Consider the following 19,603-nt stretch of genomic DNA (forward strand, 5'->3'; position numbering starts at 1 on the left):
ATCCCAGCTACTCGAGAGGCTGAGGCAGGAGAATCCCTTGAACCCAGGAGGTGGAGGTTGCAGTGAGCTGAGATCACACCATTGCATTCCAGCCTGGGTGACAGAGTAAGACTCCATCTCAAAAAAATAAATAAAATAAAATAGTTAAAATGGTCAATTTGGATGGGTGTGGTGGCTCACCCCTGTAATCCCAGCACTTTGGGAGGCCAAGGCGGGCAGATCACTTGAGCTCAGGAGTTTGAGATCAACCTGGGCAACATGGTGAGACTCCATCTCTACAAAAATTACAAAAATTAGCTGGGTGCGCTGGCGTGTACCTGTAGTCCCAGTTACTGAGGAGGCTGAGGTGGGAAGATCTCTTGAAGCCAGGGGGTTGAAGCTGCAGTGAGCTGTGATCACACCACTGCACTTCAAACCTGGGTGACACAGTGAGACCCTGTCTCAAACAAACAAACAAACAAAAAACTCAAGTGCTATATTAGAATCACTGTGATTAGCAAAAGAGAAAATGGAAGTGGAGACATCTGGTCAACTATGAAAAGTGTAAACCATTGCCATTCACGCATTTCACAAGAATCACCAAATCTGCGTGGTATGCCCTGGATTTTGCAGCCCCAGTAGTTGGGGTGATCTGGAGGAGGGACTCAGGAAATCCCCCAGAATGCCATGTTTTAGTTGAATCTGGGCTCAGAGTCAGTCTCTCTTTCTCTCTCTCTCTGACACACACACACACACACACACACACACACACACACACACACACACACACACAGCCTATCCAGCAAGTCTGCCAGGAAGAGGCCCTCAGCCGCCTGCTGCTATCTCGAGTTTGCAAAGAGGAAAAGAATCCTGGTGCTTGCCAGAAATGAATCACTTGCGTGGTGCTGAGATCAGGGTTCCTTGGTGCTGAGAAATCCATCAGCCAGTCCACAGAAACTTAGAATTGTCATTTCAGACCGCGTCTCTTAAGACATTTGACACTCAATGTGTCATTTAAGATAGCAGCCCTGCACTTACAGGTACAAAATCACCATCTTCTGAATTATGGTGGAACAATCAAGATGGATGAGATCAAAGGAACGAAAAAGGAAAATCATTTCTAGCTTTATCCAAGACCTGGTGATACCAGACCTTGTTCCAGACATGGAAAGTCAGAGACACAAGGCCCCTGGCAGGGGTAGGCTGGGGTGGTGAACTGACACGTAAGTAAATATGTAAAGGAGGGGAGGCTGACACCGGAAGGGCAAGGAGAGTTCAGTGCTGGTGCCTGGGGCAGGCCTCCCTGTGGCCACATTCCTGCTTCCTGCTGGGGGAGGCTAAGGGAGGGGCGCAAAGGTGCTGCTGGGCAGAGGGAAGGTGTCAAGGGGGTGGTGTGCCCCCTGCCATCTGCAATCGTGTACTTAAAGGGAGGAGGACTGGTGAGTGAGTGGTCTCTTGGGTTTAGCTGGCATCAGGTCTTTGCTGGAGGAGGGAGGAGTGGAGAGGGAGTGGACGGTGGGCAGGCGTGCCCCGCATGCTGGGGAAGGAGAGAAGGGCAGGCGTGAGGATGACACCATGGGCTCCAGGCTGTGGGAGCCTCCGGGGAGGGCGATTCGAGGAAGACTTGGAGCTGGCGGGCAAGCAGGAAGGCTGGCAGGGTGTTGGGAGGTGGGTGTGGGAAGCAGAGGTGCCCTTGGGGATGACTGTGGGGGGGCGGTGGAGGGAGCATCTGGGTGGCTTCTGAAGTTGCTGGGAATGGTTACCTTCTCTGGGAGTGTGGCACTGGGACTGGGACGCTCCATCACCAGAGGCCCTGGGGAGCAGCCTGGTTGGGCAGACCATAGCAACAGGGAGGGGCCGGGGGTGTCCCGAGCATGTGGGCTGGGCCAGGCCACTCGTATGTGGCCTACAGGGCCCAGGACTTGGGGCCAGGGGTCTAGGGGGCTGGCAGGGACCACCTCCCCGCAGGCTCCAGTCCTGTTTTCTGTCTGCAGCGTGAGAGAACTTGGTTGCCTGGGTATCCGGAAGGCTGGGTGAGGGTCACATGAGGGGCTCTCCCCAGCAGGGGGTCTGTTCATAACTCTGGGCTCCAGCTGTGGAATTCTGAGTGTCACACCTCACCCGGCTGAGTCTCCCCTGCCTCCTAGGTGAGAGGGGCTCAAAGGTCCTTACTCTGTGGCCAGTTGCAAAACTGGCATTCAATCTCACTCAGGGCCAGAGGCAGGCAGGCTTTCTCCATGGGTCTGCCAGGGCAGGCAGGGTGGGTGAGGCCCAGCTGACCCCAGAGACTGGGCCAGCTTTCTGGCCTCAAGCCAGCTCCTCTGGCCCCAGGTTCCTGAAGGCCCTGCAGGAGTGCACCTCACCCCCAGGGCCTGCGCAGGACAAGCACAGCTGGAAGGAAGGAAGCCTGGGGTGGGTGTCTTTGCAGAGGGTGGGGCGGCCTCACTGCTGAGGTGCACCGGTTTCCCCAGGGAACATCCTGCAGGGAGGCATTTTTGCAGCATGGCAGGGGGACTGCCTCAGGAGGCTCAGGCTCAGAGAGGTTGTGTGACTTGCCCAAGGTCACATAGCCAGGAAGTGGCAGAGCCAGACCTGGGAGCCAGGTTAGGTGGCTTGACCTTTCCTCCACCCTTACTTCCTGCCTCCCACCTGGACCTCCAGGGCCATCTCAGGTTTGTGGTGAAGCCTCAGGGACCTATGCCACCTCCACTCCATCGGGGACAGGTTGCCCTGGCCTACCCCCCTACCAACCTCCAGCCCTAAGTCCCCTCAGGGTACTCCCAGCTCCCCCGACCCCACCAAGCTCAGAGGTACCCCTGGGAGGGACTCTGACACCTCCTTCCTCCACACAGCCCACCAGTCACAGCCACCCCCCTGTACCAGCACAGGGCTGGCTGAACGGGTGGGCTTCAGGTCCTAGCCCTGCTCAGCCTGGGCCCCCAGGGCCAGCAAGGGGCCACTTTTCTCCCAAGGCCTGGGCTCCGTGGTGCATCCCACCGGCTCACACTGCCTTGGCCTGCACAAGGAGGCCCTGCATACAGAGGTGAGTCTCGCTTAAGCCGGGCCCAGGCCCGGAAGCTCCAGCCCTCCCAGCAGGAGGTCCCTGCAGGACCTACAGTGACATCACTGTCATAATGACGGTGGCCACTGCCCCTCCAGGAGAGCCTTCCCTCCATACCCCGGGACCTCTTCCACAGCCTATGGGGCACAGAGGGACAGCGGCTTAGCGGGGCAATGACGTGGCTGTCAGGTGGCCCCAGGGCCCTGCCCCTCCACAGCCTTGCACGCCTCTTCTCCACTCCTCTGCTGCATGGTGTACTGTGAAAGCCCAGGGGAAGCACCACGCAGTGCTCCCTCTCCCATTCACCAGCAGCTCTTTGTCATCCTACTGGTCCTGACTCAAGTGTCCCCTCCTCCTGGAGGCCCTCCTGGATTGTGCTCACCAAGCAGGCCCTGGGGCTATGCTGTGTCCCTCAAGGCTGAGTCAGTGCTGACCTCCTCTGGCTCTCAGCACCATGAGGGTGGGCACAGGCCTGTCTGCTCACAGCACTGTCCCATCCTCACTGAGGGACAAGATGTCTGGTCTGCATTGTGAATCTGAATCTGGGCTCTCCCCTCTGCAGTGCTGCCTCCCAACACCTCCAGCTTCCACTGCCTGTCCTGCTCTCTGCTGTGGCGCCACGGGGGCTCCCCCGCCACTGTCCTGGCCTACGAGGCCCCTGAATTTGGCCTCTGCCTGCCACTCTCCTGACTCCCGACGCTTTCTCCCAGCCACACAGTTCCGCTTGTGTTTCTCTTCCTTGTCTTGGCCAGGGAGGCCGGGATTCTGGTGCAAACCCATCTCTCAGACACACCCATGTGGCTCCAAACCTCCTATTGTCACCCTCAGTCTACCAGGACACACCCTCTCATCAGACCAGTTGGATGAGTTTAAACAAAGGAGATATTCTTTCACTGTGGGGCCCTTGTTTTTCAGGCGCATTCCAACAATTTGGGCTCTTACTGCTTGAGCAAACCCTGGTGTACATTTGGCCTCAGGGCCTGGAAGACTGACAGTTCAAGAAACCACAGGACTCCAGCAATGAGCTGCTCCCCTTGCTCTGTGTGTGTGTAGGGTGAGGGATGGCAAGTAGGAAAGGAATTCCAGGAAGAATAAAGTGCATGTGCAAAGGCCCTGGGGCAGGAGGAGCCTTGGCTGCTGGAGGAAGCATAAGAAAGCTGAGGTGTTGGCTGGGCACAGTGGCTCATGCCTGCAATCCCAGCAGTTTGAGGGGCTGAGGCGGGTAGATCAGGAGTTCGTGACCAGCCTGGCCAACATGGCAAAACCCCGTCTCTACTAAAAATACAAAAATTAACCAGGCATGGTGATACATGCCTGTAGTCCCAGCTACCCGGGAGGCTGAGGCAGGAGAATCACTTAAATTCAGGAGGTGGAGGTTGCAGTAAGCTGAGATTGTGCCACTGCACTCCAGTCTGGGCGACAGAGTGAGACTACGTCTTGAAAAAAAAAAGAGAGAGAAAAAAAAGAAAGCTGAGGTGTCTGGACCTGAGCCAGGAAAGGTGAGGACAGGATAGGCCCTGCAGGGCCCTGGACCGTGTTAAGCAGTTTGGTTTTTAGCCTAAGAGCAATGGCATTTATGACTAAGTGTGCAATTTACAAAAACTCCTGTGGCTACAGGGTTGTTTTCCTGCTCAGCCCTGCCCTGCCAAGCAAGCAGAAAGGTCTCAGAGTGTGAATCCACGAGCCATGGACCGGGAGGGCCTCAGGCCAGACAACAAGTCCCTTTCCACCCATCCACCTTGCGTTCTGAGACGGCTGAGCTGTATGTGTCGCCGTGGCTGGGCTGTGGGGCCCAGTTGTTTGGTCATGCATTACTCTAGATGCTGCTGTGAAAGTGTGCTGCAGATGCGGCTCACACTGACAGTCAGCTGACTGCAAGAGAAGGAGATCGCCCTCAATAATGCAGGAGCCTCATGAAGTCTGTTGGCAGCCTGAAGAGTAAATACTGAGGTTTCCCAGAGAAGAAACCCAGCCTGGAATATCAACTCCTGCCTGAGTCCCTGGCTTGCTGGCTTGCCCTTCACATTGCAGAATTGCCAGCCTGCACAATTGTGTGGGCCAAGTTCTTAAAATAAATTTCTTAGTATATGGCTGTGGCTATCTGTCTGTCTGTCTATCTATCTATCTATCCATCCATCCATCCATCCACCCACCTACCTACACATCCATCCACTCATCCATCTATCCATCCATTCACCTATCCACCCATGCATTCATCCACCCACCTGCCCACCTACCCATCCACCCATCCACCAATCCATCCACCCACCAATCCATCAACCCATCCACCAATCCATCCACCCACCAATCCATCCACCCATCCACCAATCCATCCACTCCTCCATTCATCCATCCATCCACCCATCCACCCATCCATCTATCCACCCACCCATCCACCAATCCATTCACCCACCCTTCCACCCACCCATCCACCCACCCACCCATCCACCCACTCATCCATTCACCCACCCACCCATCCATCCACTCATGTATCTATCCACCCATTAATCCGTTCATCTGTCCACCCATGCATTAATCCACCCATCAATCCACCTACCCGCCTACCCATCCACCCATCCACCAATCCATCCATCCACTCCTCCATCCATCCATCCATCCATCCATCCACCCACCCACGCATCCACCCACCCACCCACCCACCCACCTATCCATCCACCCATCCATCCACCAACCCATCCATCCACCCACCCATGCATCTATTCACCCATCCATCCACCCACCCACCCATGCATCCACTCATCCATCTATCCATCCATCTATCCATCCATGCATCCCTCCATTCATCCACCACCATCCATCCACCTAATGGTTCTGTTTCTCTGGAAAACCCTGGTTGATACACTTTCCTATCTAAGGAGCAATATGCCTGTCTGTACTGGGAAGTTGGGGACACCTAAGATGGGTTAGAAATTCATTTTCAGGCTGGACGCAGTGGCTCATGACTGAAATCCCAGCACTTTGGGAGGCTGAGGTGGGAGGATCACTTGAGCCCAGGAATTTGAGACCAGCCAGGGCAACATAGTAAGACCCTGTCTCTACAAAAAGTAAAAAATTAGCTGGGCATGGTGGCACGTGCCTGTAGTCCCAGCTACTCAGGAGGCTGAGGTGGGAGGATCACTTAAGCTCAGGAGGTTGAGGCTGTGGTGAGTTGTGATTGTGCCACTGCACTCCACCCTAGGTGACAGAGTGAGACCCTGTCTCAAAAAAAAATTCATTTTCCACACTGCAATTAACTCAGAAGACAGCATATTGCAGTGGCTCTCAGCAACACCTTAGTTTGAATCTCAGCTCTGCCTCTTATGAGCTCTGTGTGCTGAACCCCGCTCTGCATGTTGGCACCACCTGATTCGTCTGACCCTCTTCCATGGGACAGCCTTCCCAGAGTGGAAGAGGATGATCACAGCTTCTCCACACTCCTCCGTACTTATCCACTCTAACTGAACACCTACTATGTGCTGTGTGGCACCTTTCACTGCTGCGTGGCTGGGCATCCTGCATCCCCTTGGCCATGCCCCATCAGTGAGTGTTAATCACATCTGCCCACATGCTGCTCCACCAGATGATGTCCGCTCCATCCCCCTTGAAACCAAGGGACTCATCTGATTGGGCCTCCAAACTTAATCTGCCTGCTTGCTTCTAGTCACTTGCCCCTTAATTTTTTAACCTATATAGCTAAAAGTCACGTGGCCAAACAGTATATAACTAAATTCCCACTAGCTCCCTTACAGATAACATCTCTGATGTGTGCGTCACTATAGTAACGGTTGCTTAAAGTTGTGTTTTGGGAACTTAGAGTTAGCTCTTGTCCATTTTAAGCCAGTAGAGACCATGAGCCCTTCAAGTAGGCCTGAGCGAATGCCCGACTTCAGAGGGCCAAAAACACCTTTCTCGGATCACGCTAACAATGTCTTTTTCTTAAACGTATGTCCCACGAAGAACCACGTAGCTCAGTCGTGTTCAGGCAAAGTCCCCATGCTCTCACCTTTCCCACCAGCAGTCATCTTTCCCACGCCTTAGACCACCCACTTCTTATTCCTCCCTAGGCCCTATTCTCTGGGAGGCAAGTTTGAGATTTGTTCTGCAGTCTCCTTGCTCAGCAGTCTTGTGAATAAAATTTTCCTCTTTTGTGAAACCCACTGTCACAGTGACTGGCTGCTGCTCATGGGCACAGAGCATCTGGCTGGGTGTCACCATTGCACCCGCACAGCCTGCAGCCACACCTGGGGTACTTTTCCATCACCAAGTTCCGCCCCTTCGACTTCCCACAGATCACCTGCATCCATCCACTTCTCACACTCACCAGTCCACAAACAGTGTCCAAGATGCCATCATGTTTTGCCCCAGACCCAAATGGCCCTGAAACAGTCTCCCTGCCTCTACGCAGCCAATCTGGGCTTCACCATGTAGCCACAGGGGTTGTTTTCAATTGCACACCTAGTCATAAATGCCATTGCTCTTAGGCTAAAAACCAAACTGCTTAACACAATCCAGGGCCCTGCAGGGCCTATCTGGGCTCAGGTCCAGACACCTCAGCTTTTGTATACTTCCTCCAGCAGCTAAGGCTCCCTCCTGTCCCAGGTCCTTTGCACGGGTACTTTGTTCTTCCTGGAATTCATTTCCTACCTGCCATCCCTCATCTTACACAACACATGCACACACACACACGTGCATGCACACACATGCACACACACGTATATCCATATGCATACACACACATACACATATGCAAATATGCACACACGTATACAGACACATATACACATACACACAAGTATACACACATACACATGTATACACACATAGACGCACATACACACATGCACACACATATACACACATACACGTATAGATACATAAACATACACACATGCATATACACACATACATGTATACACACCCATATACACACACATACACACATATCCACATACATACATACACACAGTCACGTGTATACACACACACACACTGATATGGTTTGGCTGTGTCCTCACCCAAATCTCATCTCAAATTGTAATCCCCATAATCCCCACATGTGGAGGGAGGGACCTGGTGGGAGGTGATTGGGTCCTGGGGGTGGTTTCCCCCATGCTGTTCTCGTTATAGAGAGTGAGTTCTCACGAGATCTGATGGTATTTTAAGTGTTTGATAGGTCCTCCTTCACACTCTCTTTCTCTCCTGCCACCATGTAAGATGTGCCTTGCTTCCCCTTTGCCTTCCACCATGATTGTAAGTTTCCAGAGGCCTCCCTAGTCATGCAGAACTGTGAGCAAATTAAACCTCTTTCTTTTATAAATTACCCAGTCTCGGGTATTTCTTTATAGCAGTGTAAAAATGGATGAATACACACACATACCCACATGTATACGCACATATACACACATGCTAACACACATGCACACAGGTATACACACATACACACACATGCATGCACACAGGCACACAAACGTCCCCTGTGGGAACCACATTCCCAGTGGGCCACCATATTGCCATTTAAAAGGTAGGGTAGGCCGGTGTGGTGGCTCACGCCTGTAATCCTAGCACTTTGGGAGGCTGAAGTGGGGGGATCACCAGAGGTCAGGAGTTTGAGACCAGCCTGGCCAACATGGTGAAACCCCATCTCTATTAAAAACACAAAAAATTAGCCGGGTGTGGTGGTGGGTGCCTGTAGTCCCAGCTACTCAGGAGGCTGGGGCAGGAGAATCGCTTGAACCCAGGAGGTGGAGGCTGCAGTGAGCTGAGATTGTGCCACTGCCCTCCAGCCTGGGAGACTGAGGGAGACTCTGTCTCAATAAATAAATAAATAAATAAATAAATAAATAAATAAATAAATAAAAGGTGGGGCAGATCAGCATTGACTGGCCTAGAAATATCCGTGTCAAATTTGAAAGCAAAAAGCAGGATGTCAAACCTGGATATACAGTATGAGCCCTCTTGATCCAAAATAGGATTCAGTTAGCTCTGAGATGATGTGCAAGAGATTTCCAGAAGCATATCTCCCACTGAGTTATCAGCTGTGACTGGGTGGGGGAATTCCTTAAGAGGTTTATGTCCTTCTTTGTATTTTTCTGGACTTTTATGACAGTTAAGATTTTTAAAATATATATTAAAAATAAAGCTCTTTCCTCTAAAAGAAAAACACCAGGGGTCCCTTTCTCTCCTGCTGGGAGGTGGCCGCTCCTGCGCCCCCTCTGGCTCACATCCCACCCCCAGCCCGAGGCAGACAGGCAGCCGCTGCTGAGAAAAGAGGGACATTCCCCATATGTGGTAACATTTCCAGTTGCCTCCTGGCTTGGCTGAGCCTGAGGAGGAAGGAGGACTAGGGTCGCACCCTTGGGTGTGTTCTTGGAAATCTGAGTGATTAAAACCATTACCCAGCTGTCAGAGGGTGTTTTAAAAGGATACATTTACAAATGTTAACCACTTGTATTTTACAATTTTCATGTTGTATTATTGCCAAAAAAAAGTGAAATAGAAGTCCCGTCAAGCATACTACAGTCCCAAGGGGGTTGCTGTGAGTCCCAACAGGCCCCTGGTTCCACGCTGCTGCTGGGCCAGGAGCTGCCAGACCTGCTGGCTGAGCTCACCTTTTGTGGTGAGAGCAATTAACTCCAGCACTATTAGACAGCCCAGAGGGGACAGACCCTTTGAGGAACAAAGACACACAGCCAGCAGGAACCCTCCCAGCAGTTCCTGACTGGGTGAGCCACCCACCCCACCAGAGACAACCATTTCACAAAGGTCAGTAGTATTCGTGCTTGGGATGGGACCTGACCACAGAACTCAAGGAAACAACTTCAACAGGAGCTGAAGAATGCGTCCCTGCAGGCTGCTAGCAGTGTTGGAGTTCCTTTTGGGGTGCCTTCTCTGGCCACTGGGGGATGGTCCCATGTGATGGTAGGCAGAGGCTACCCAAGAGAGGTCTTGAGGATGAGACGGCAGGGGCGCCTCCTGAGTGTGAGGCGGGCCGTACTGGATTTGCAGCCTCACCTGCGCACTCACTGGATTCGCAGCCTCACCTGCACACTCACTCTGCGCAGATGCTGGGCTCCTCCACCCACCTGGTGCTGTCTGGACCCACATGCCAGCTTCCTAGCCAGTTCCTGCTGCCTGGCGTCCTCCTACTGATGACCCATGCACATCCTAACACATCAGAACCTTTTGGTGGCCTTTCCTCTTCTGTGGGGTTAAGTCCAAATGTCCCACAAGCTGCCAGCTCCCCCCGGCAAAGGCCCTTGTGCTATCTGGCTCTGCGGTTCCTTTGCTAGCACGATCCCCACACATCTGGGTGCTCGGCACACCCTGGAGAACTGACCGCACTGACTGACCACGGCAGTCAAGGGCTTGCCATGTGGCTTCTCCCTCCTCCTCAGCCCCATCTCCCACCCTCCCGCAGGCAAACACTCGCTGCCTGTGGCCCGGCATTCTCTTCCCCATCTTTAGGAATGTGAAAACAAGTTGCTGTTCAAAATCTAAGCTGTTGGAAATTTAACATATTTTGAGCCTTAAGAGAATATGATTACAGGACCTGAGTCATGTGACAGGCAGCTGTAACCTAAGCAGCTGTCACCTTTGTTTCTCTGATTACAGATTAGTCTTTTTCCTTACCTACATTGTTTTGTAAAACGTTGTAAATGACCAAAGGGCACCAGAGAAGACCCCTTTCCTCATAACCATTCACCTTCATTGTAGATTCACTTCCTTCTTTCCTCTCTCCCGGTTATCTAAGATGGAGTGTTAAATACGCCACCCAGCTCAGGTGATGTCAGCAGCCCTGTTAGCCCAGGCACGGGCCTATGGCTGAGCCTGGACAATTAGGGCATTGCATTCCTTGGGTCAAACTAGCTGATTAAAGGGTGGTCATATTACCTACTCAAGGGCAGAGATGGGGCTTTTTCTGGGACTGCTGAGAGAGAGAAAGATGTGGGTCTCTTCCCTGCAGATTTAGAGCCTGAGAGAGGTGAGGTAAAAGTCTATCAATAGAGCCAGCACAGAAAAAGCACAGTCAAAAGATAGAAGGAAGGAAACTGGGTGCTGGAGACATAATTTACCCCTCGATTAAGCCACACCTGAAGGAGACATTCAGTCATGAGAGCCAGCTGTAAGCCAAAAATTAATTCTAAGCCCTGCAATGGCTGATTGAGGAGGAATGAACCCCCACTCTCTGCCAAGGGGATTTCAAAGAAACCTACAAACCTAGTTCAGGCCATGAAGGGAAGAGGGGGCGAGTCAGACATGTCTCATTCTACCCTCCTCCCTTCGGAATTCAGGCACAACTGATAACATTAACATTAAAACAGAGATCTTAAAACTGTAGCCATAAGATACCAAATTTCTGTATGACTCTAGTATAGCATCACATGACAGAGCAGGTCCTGAAAGAAATACAAATATTGTACCCCTAAATATATATTTTTTGGCATATTTTAAAATGGCTCTGCAGGCCAGGCATAGTGGCTCACACCTGTAATCCCAGCACTTTGGGAGGCAGAGGCGGGCAGATTACCTGAGGTTGGGAGTTTGAGAACAGCCTGGCCAACGTGGTGAAACCCCATCTCTACTAAAAATAAAAAAATTAGCCAGGCGTGGTGGTGGGTGCCTGTAGTCCCAGCTACTCAGGAGGCTGAGGCAGGAGAATCACTTGAGTCTGGGAGGTGGGGGTTGCAGTGAGCCAAGATTGTGCCACTGCACTCCAACCTGAGTGACAGAGTGAGACTCTGTCTCAAAGAAAAAAAAAAAAAAGACTCTGCAGAGCTGTCTCTTGTGGGGGAAATTTACATTCCAGAATCCCTTTCCCTTTCTAGGTCTTTTTCTGATCCTGAAGAGATTAGCTGAGAGTCTAGCACCTTTTAAAAGTCCGAACAGGAAACATTTGCCATCTATTGCCTCTAAGGAAGGCCACCTATGAGACTTCATCTACGTAATAAGAACCATGGTCTCCACAACCCCTTATCTTTTTTTTTTTTTTTTTTTTTTTTTTTTTTGAGATGGAGTCTTGCTCTGTCGCCCAGGCCGGAGTGCTGTGGCACGATCTCGGCTCACTGCAAGCTCCACCTCCCAGGTTCACGCCATTCTCCTGCCTTAGCCTCCCAAGTAGCTGGGACTATAGGTGCCCACCACAATGCCCGGCTAATTTTTTGTATTTTTAGTAGAGATGGGGTTTCACCGTGTTAGACAGGATGGTCTCGATCTCCTGACCTCATGATCTGCCCACCTCAGCCTCCCAAAGTGCTGGGATTACAGGCATGAGCCACCATGCCCAGGGCAAACAACCCCTTATCTTAACCCAGATGCTCCTTTCTATTGATTACAGGTCTTAATAACTTAACTCTTTCAACCAAGTGCCAATCAGAAAATCTTTGAATCCACCTATGACCTGTAAGCCCCCACCTCGAGTTGTCCCACCTTTCCAGACTGAGCCAATGTGTATCTTACATGTATTGATTGATGTCTTCTATCTTCCGGAAACATATAAACCAAGCTGTAACCCAACCACCGTGGGCCTGTGTTCTCAGGAGCTCTTTAGACTGCACCTCTTGGGTGGTCACTCACATTTGGCTCAGATGAAACCTCTTGATGTATTTTACAGTTTGACACTTTTCATGGACACAGTAAATTCCTTCTCTGCTTAAGTCACTTTAGGTCAAGTTCCTACCATTTGCAACAAACAGGTCAAAATGGATGCATCCCATCCCCAGTGCTACAGTCACACCAGTGTCCTGGTCCCCTCCCTGTACCGAGGGAGTGCTATTTTCCAGGCCCTGGGCAAAGGGCTTTATGCAGCCTCTCGTCTGCAGAGCAGCTTGGTCAAATGGAATCAATATCCTCATCTTAGAGGTGCAGAAACCACAGCTCAAGAGCACCCAGCCAGCTAGTGCAGGGCAGTGGGTGCGTGCTCAGTGTTCCTGGTAAGGACGTACTTCCTATCTGGGGACACAGCCTGTAGCACCTGCTCCCTGCCAGCCTTTGCTCAGGGGCTTCCCCGGGCCTGGAATGCCTTTCCAGACTTCCCCTTCTGAGGAGCAGCCTGGTGCCTTCTCCCCTCTCTGGCCCCAGCACTAGGGTACTGCTGAGTGCCCCTCAGCTGCACCCACGCCCCTCCAACTCCCTCCCCAGCAGCAGACGGAGCCACTGCCCCTCAGCTGCACCCACGCCCCTCCAACTCCCTCCCCAGCAGGAGACGGAGCCACTGCCCCTCAGCTGCACCCACGCCCCTCCAACTCCCTCCCCAGCAGCAGACTGAGCCACTGCCCCTCAGCTGCATCCACGCCCCTCCAACTCCCTCCCCAGCAGCAGACTGAGCCACTGCCCCTCAGCGGCATCCACGCCCCTCCAACTCCCTCCCCAGCTGCAGAGGGAGCCACTGCCTGGTGGGCAGTTTGGGCATAGCCTGGCAGCTGGCCCTGTGCACACGGGGTCATACACACTCTCCAGCCTTGGGGCTCAGATGGGGCTGGGTGTCCCCTTTCCTTCAGGAGCCTCAAGACCCTTCACTCTAGCAAGAGAGTCTACTGAAAGGCAGCAGCACATTCATGACAGGGCTCAGGAGATGAAACCCCCGGGCTGGATGCTGGGACACCGTAGGGCGGTTGTGAGGAGTAACAGAGGATTGCACGTGCCACTTTGGCACGCAGTAGTTACTCAACTAAGTCAGCTCTCTCAGTCAACAGATCGTATTCAAATACCTACTCCGTGCTGACACCTTGCCGGGGCTTAGAAACACATACTTGCTTTCTGCATTTGTCCGGTTATTTTAGATGGGTGTAAGTGTGGTCGGGTGGGAAGCTGGGGCAGTTTACTCAACCTCAGTAGGAGAGAACAGGCACCTCCTGCAGAGCTCATTATTATTATTATTATTATTTTTTGAGATGGAGTCTCTCTGTCACCCAGGCTGGAGTGCAGTGGCGCCATCTCGGCTCACTGCAACCTCTGCCTCCCGGGTTCAAGTGATTCTCTCACCTTAGCATCCTGAGTAGCTGGGATTACAGGCACCTGCCACCACGCCCACCTAAGTTTTGTATTTTTAGTAGAGAGGGGTTTCACCATGTTGGCCAGGCTGGTCTCGAACTCCTGATCTCTGGTGAACTGCCTGCTTCAGCCTCCCAAAGTGCTGGGATTACAGGCGTGAGCCACTGTGCCCAGCCCAGAGCTCATTATTCTTCCAAAGCCTTCCCTGCCTCATCCACAAACCAGGGTGGTCTTCTTTGCAAAGCCATCAAGGTTGGGGAACATCACCACATCGTCTGGCCTTTGAGGCAATGTGGGCGCGACTCTGCATCACGGCAAGGCTCTGCACTGTCCCCCACGGTGGCCCCTTGGGCAACGACCTTGACACCACGGAGGAGGCATCTGCGGGGACTCTCGCATGAGAAATGAGTCCCCTGCCCCGGCAGTCCCCCGCTTACCTCCAGTCTCGTCCGGTCCACGTCTTTGGGCAGTTTCACGCGAATTCGGTTTGTGACGATGAGGGAGTCATACGGATAGATCTGTTGGGGGAGGAAACCACAGGGTCACCTCACGAAGCAAGTGTGTGCTGGCACCAAAGAACTGAGCAGAAGGTCACCAAGAATACATACTTGCGTCTGCACCTGACACACACATTTCATAGGGAAAGCACAACAGAAAGGACTTTTAACCTGGGCAGGTGTGGCGCGGCACGGAGGTCAGTGTGGGAGCGGCCCCGCTTACCTTGTATTCTGTAAGAGAGAGAGAGCGGAGACCACGAAATGGTTTAGAAAGTGCAAGATGTCGTCCAAGGTGAGTGCAATCCCTGCCCTGGGGTACCCCTGTCTCCCCCCTGCAGTCAGCTGGGCCATGCATGGTCCCCGAGCAGCCTGCACTGAGGCCCTAATCTCAGAGCTGCAGGCAGAGGGGCCCTGAGGGCCTCCCCCGAGAAACCAGAGCAGGAGGCATGGTCAGGCTGGAGGCCAGGCTGCAGGCCAGGCTGGAAGCTGGAGGGCGGCACTGTGCTTTTCAGCTGTGATGCTGTCTCTCTGGTGGTCTGGGCCACCCTGAGAAAGATGCCAGCCTCAGTTTACCTGCCTGTACAGCGGGCATTTCAGGGGAAACTTTTAGAGGGTGTTATGGAGACTGACATCTTGCTATGTTCTGAGCCTCTCCCATCTCTCACCGTCTTACCTTATTAACTCTACATTTTCTCCTTTTCAAACTACTGAGCTCTGCCCCCTAATGTCTTACTTCCAGACTGAAAGCGTCTTATCACGAAAATGAAATAGTGTGGATCGTAGGGCCTCCACGCACACAGAACCCACAGAAAGCAGTATCTACAGAACCTGGTCCTCAAGCCAGTCTTGGAAGGGAGACCCCGTGTCGGGAGCCGGTCCCTGAGTTTCGCCACTTGCCCCGTGTGGTTCTGGACCTACTGGCTCTGAGGCCCGGGTACCGAAGGCCACTTAGAGGGAGCAGGCTGTGGTGCACTGATGCTCTCCGTCCCCATGCAACCCAGTCCAGCAGAGCAAGGCTCCCCCGCCACTCGCGGGCACAGAGGCTGACAGGAGGTGAGCCTGTGGGAGGTGTCAGGCACCTGCCACAGGACCAGGTGGCCGCTCTGGTAACACAAACCTCCTAGCAGCCCTGCTGAACCCGGAGAGTTCACGCGGCGTGCCGGCAGCCACACGGGGAGCAAGGCGCAGGCAGGGTTTGGCCCAGCGCCGTCCCGCTCAGACCCTGAAGCCTTGTGCCTGTGACTCTGCTTTCCCAAGTGACACAGAGTGCCATACAATGCAGGACAGGGCCGTCGTGGCCATGGATGGGACAGAGGGAGCATCGCGGGTAAAGCTAGCTTGGAGTGGAACTGACTTTTGGCCAGGAGTGGCAGGGAAACCAGCACGCCCTCCCCCGAGGTGTCCCCGCCCGGCACTCCCGGAGCCTTCTGCAGGCCGTGGACGGGGTGGTTTCAGAACAAGTCTTGTGGAATGTGTTAGCGACCCCTGCCCCAGCCAGAGACCCACAGAGTCCCCGCTCTGTGTACCTCGCATGCCCCAGCTGGCATCCGGGTCTGCTCCACAGGGGGCCAGATTGGCATTCTGGAAGAGAAAGAGAGGTTGGGCGGCAAGAGACAGGCGGCACGAGGGTGTGTGGATGGGCAGGGACCAGGAGATGTGGCCCCTTGGAGGCTGAGGTCCTCGTGCTGCCTGGGGAGTAGGGTGTCCTTAGCACAGCAGTGGGGCGTGACAGAAGGACAGCGACAGTGGCTTGGGAAGGGGAGAGTCCAGGATGCTGTGCCCGTGGGACTGGCCAGCTTTCTTGCTCATAGGATGCCCACCGCCTGGGCGGTCTCCACAGACCCTTCCTGTGTGGACAGCTCCAACCCCGTTTGAAAGCTGCTCCCAGGTGCCTGAGTTCCCCACTCTGCAGCTGGCACAGACGACAGCCGGGGGCTCAGCACCATTTCTTTGCGCACGCTGCGCTAGGCACAGCGCTCTGTGGTTCCCCGTTGGTGATCTGTCCCCTCCACATGGTGGGTTCCTGAGCACAGCGCCTAGAACCTGCTGTCCCAGGTGCTCAGGGAGCCCCAGGGTCCACCCTGGGTCCTCTGTTCCCTGCAAGAGATGGCCAAGGGGGAAGACTGGCTGCCGTCTTCTGGCACTGTGCATGGTTGTGGAACTCCTAGGGTATTCTCAGAGCTACGTGGATGCACGTGGCTGTGCGTGCGAGTCAAAGTCCATCCACCCCAAATGCTCCAAAATGAGGGGGCTCCTACCTCCCTGGAAACCGTGGTACTCACGGCAGCTCTGCGTGTGACTGTTTCAAAGGTTAAAGGAGCTCCGTGTCTGTAAGGCCCCTGGCATGTCACCTGGCATGTTGTAAGTACCCAGACAGGGTGGCTGTGTCTCTGACAATGACTAAGGGTGACACTCTGAGGGGGGATGGGCCCGAGAGCTCCTGCACCTGTCTCAGGTGCCCGTGGCATTCATCAGCAAACTCTGCCATTTTAGCGCATTGCGACCATTAGTGTCTGGAACTCTTTCCCTTCTGTCCACCTGGAAGCATCATCAACACGTCCTGCAAACCTCTATGGAGGGTTCCCCAACCTGTAAAGCATGCATTGAACCCCCACAGGGGTCGGGCAGTCCTGCCCCTGCCCACTTCCTGCCCCTTGCTGGGGCCCGGGGTTCGCACTATGAGCCCTGAGCCATGCTCTGTTGCGGTTGTGCCTTGGCTGCCCGCGGTGGACGGAGCCTGTTGAAGAAAATGTCTTATTCACACTCTGTTCCCCAGCACCTGGAACGGGGTCTCAAACGGGGTCAGGGCTCTCGGCCAGTGCTGCTGAAACTGGGTACAGGGATCACATTTCAGCGGGGAGAGTTCTGCAGCCAAAGGAGAGACGGTATGCTCAGCCCAGCGGGTCTGTCACAGGGCAAAGTGTTTTCAACGCGAGCTTTGCAGTAGGTGATCAGTGAGGAGCTGGTTATAGCCTAGAGAGCACGAGAGCAGGAAGACCTCAGAGGGCACCGAGTCCAAAGCCCTTTATCTGAAACAGGAAAACCGAGGCCCCGAGGGAAGCTGGACCTTCTTCCTGATGCAGAGCTGGAGTCAGAGGGCTAGAGTCAGGCTCACGAGTGGGGTAAGCACCCAGGCAGAGGACTGGAACTGGTCTCTATTTACATTTTTGCTATTTTGTTTAGCGTGAAATTTTTTACATTAATTTGATTTCTAAAACTATTGCATTAAACTTATCTTGACTGCATTTTCTTCTTTAGTGCCTTGCTCCCTCACTCTAGTTCTGGGCCTGGACCCTGAGCCAGGGTCCTCTTGCCTCCACCACTTCACAAAATAATTCTTCCCTTCAGGGGTATTCACAAAGAATTTCTTTTTTTTCTTTGAGACAGAGTCTTGCTCTGTCAGCCAAGCTGGAGTGCAATGGCGTGATCTCTGCTCAATGCAAACTCCACCTCCCGGGTTCAAGTGATTCTCCTGCCTCAGCCTCCTGAGTAGCTGGGATTACAGGCGCCTACCACCACGACCAGATAATTTTTGTATTTTCAGTAGAGATGGGTTTCACATGTTGGCTAAGCTGGTCTCGAACTCCTGACCTCAGGTGATCCACCCGCGTTGGCCTCCCAAAGTGCTGGGATTATAGGCATAAGCCACTGCGCCCAGTCATGCAAATAATTTTTAATTTTTTATTTTAAGACACAGAGTCTGGCTCTGTCACCCAGACTGGAGTGCAGTGGCACGATCTCAGCTCACTGCAACCTCCGCTTCCTGGGCAATCCTCCCACCTCAGCCTTCTGGGTAGGTGGGACTACAGGCGCATGCCATCACACTTGGCTAATTTTTGTATTTTTTTGGTAGAGATGGAGTCTCCCTTCATTGCCCTGGCTGGTCTTAAACTCCTGGTTTCAAGCTATCTGCCCACCTCAGCCTCCCAAAGCACTGGGATTACAGGTGTGAGCCATTGCGCCTGGCCATGCCTGGCTAATTAAAAAAAAAAAAGTAGATATGGGGTCTTGTTGTGTTGCCCAGGCTGGTCTCAAACTCTTAGCCTCAAGCAATCCTCTCACCTCAGCCTCCCAAAGCACTGGGATTACAGGTGTGAGCCACCATGTCCACTCAAGAACAATGTTTTGATACATTTTCTTAGTCTCAGACTACCATCCCAGGTGCACCTGTTCTGGTCAGGGAACCTCCAGTATAAAGCAAGGCAACCAGCCATGGCCTTGTCTTTGCCACCTGGCATGTCTGATGTGAAAGAGAAATGCTGCCCCCTAGTGCCCATTGCTCTGCATAACGGGCTTCCAAAAGTCGCAGGGCACCACCTTCACCTTGGACGGTTGGAAACTCACTCTCCAGCAGCAAAACCAGCTTCCTTTGGTATTCCAGGATCTGAGATAAGGTGGAGACTCTAGGACGGAGATGAGGCATCTACCAGGTGGAGAAGGGGGAATACTTTTTAGGTCTAGAGCAGGGAAAGTGGGGTCTACTTCCGGTCTTGTAAGTGCGAAGTGGGGATGGGGTGTGCAAGGCCTCTCAGGTGCAAGGGGTCTTCAGTTACTGCCTTTATGTGTGGACCAGCAGGACAGCTAAGTAGCCAGAGGGCACCACAAAGACAGCATTGCCTGGCATATTCCTGGCTGACTCCCCTACGCCGCTCAGTGCAGGCACCAGGGATTTTAAAAGCAACAAATGATTTAGCTGTCCCATTTGTTTACTACTTATTTTTATTTTATTTTTGAGCCAGAGTCTCGCTCTGTCACCCAGGCTGGAGTGCAGTGGTGTGATCTCGGCTCACTGCAACCTCCGTCCCTGGGTTCAAGCAATTCTCCTGCCTCAGCCTCCTGAGTAGCTGGGATTACAGGCATGCGTCACCATGCCTGGCTAATTTTTGTAATTTTAGTAGAGACGGGGTTTCACCACGTTGGCCAGTCTGGTCTCGAACTCCTGACCTCAAGTGATCTGCCCGCCTTGGCCTCCCAAAGTGCTGGGATTACAGGCATGAACCACCACGCCCGGCCTGTTTAGCACTTCTTACGTGCCTGTGGCTCTATAGGTACATTCTCTAACCTTTGCTGCAACTCC

General features: G+C 53.2%; 1 protein-coding gene and 1 long non-coding RNA gene across 19 annotated transcripts in view; one reads left to right on the plus strand and one right to left on the minus strand.

Annotated features, from left to right (window-relative positions):
- ABLIM2 (actin binding LIM protein family member 2) overlaps positions 1-19,603 on the minus strand; it is a 193,398-nt gene that overhangs the window by 3,691 nt on the left and 170,104 nt on the right. For 17 of the 18 annotated variants that reach the window (XR_010156438.1, XR_010156426.1, XR_010156436.1 and 14 more), the window contains 2 exons: positions 16,053-16,107; positions 14,467-14,757 (listed from right to left, as the gene is read on the minus strand). Coding sequence is in view for 1 of the 18 variants with exons in the window: in XM_003310247.6 (XP_003310295.1) it covers positions 14,467-14,547; positions 14,750-14,757; positions 16,053-16,107 (144 nt within the window). In the remaining 17 variants the exon portion in view is untranslated. The remainder of the gene's footprint in view (positions 1-14,466; positions 14,758-16,052; positions 16,108-19,603) is intronic. The other variant, XM_003310247.6, reaches the window with a different exon arrangement.
- LOC134809860 (uncharacterized) lies at positions 707-5,138 on the plus strand. The gene is made up of 2 exons (XR_010156439.1): positions 707-1,418; positions 3,956-5,138. It is a non-coding gene; the product is annotated as an uncharacterized LOC134809860 (long non-coding RNA).

Source organism: Pan troglodytes, chromosome 3, assembly GCF_028858775.2.
Source record: "Pan troglodytes isolate AG18354 chromosome 3, NHGRI_mPanTro3-v2.0_pri, whole genome shotgun sequence".
NCBI classification, from domain to species: domain Eukaryota; kingdom Metazoa; phylum Chordata; class Mammalia; order Primates; family Hominidae; genus Pan; species Pan troglodytes.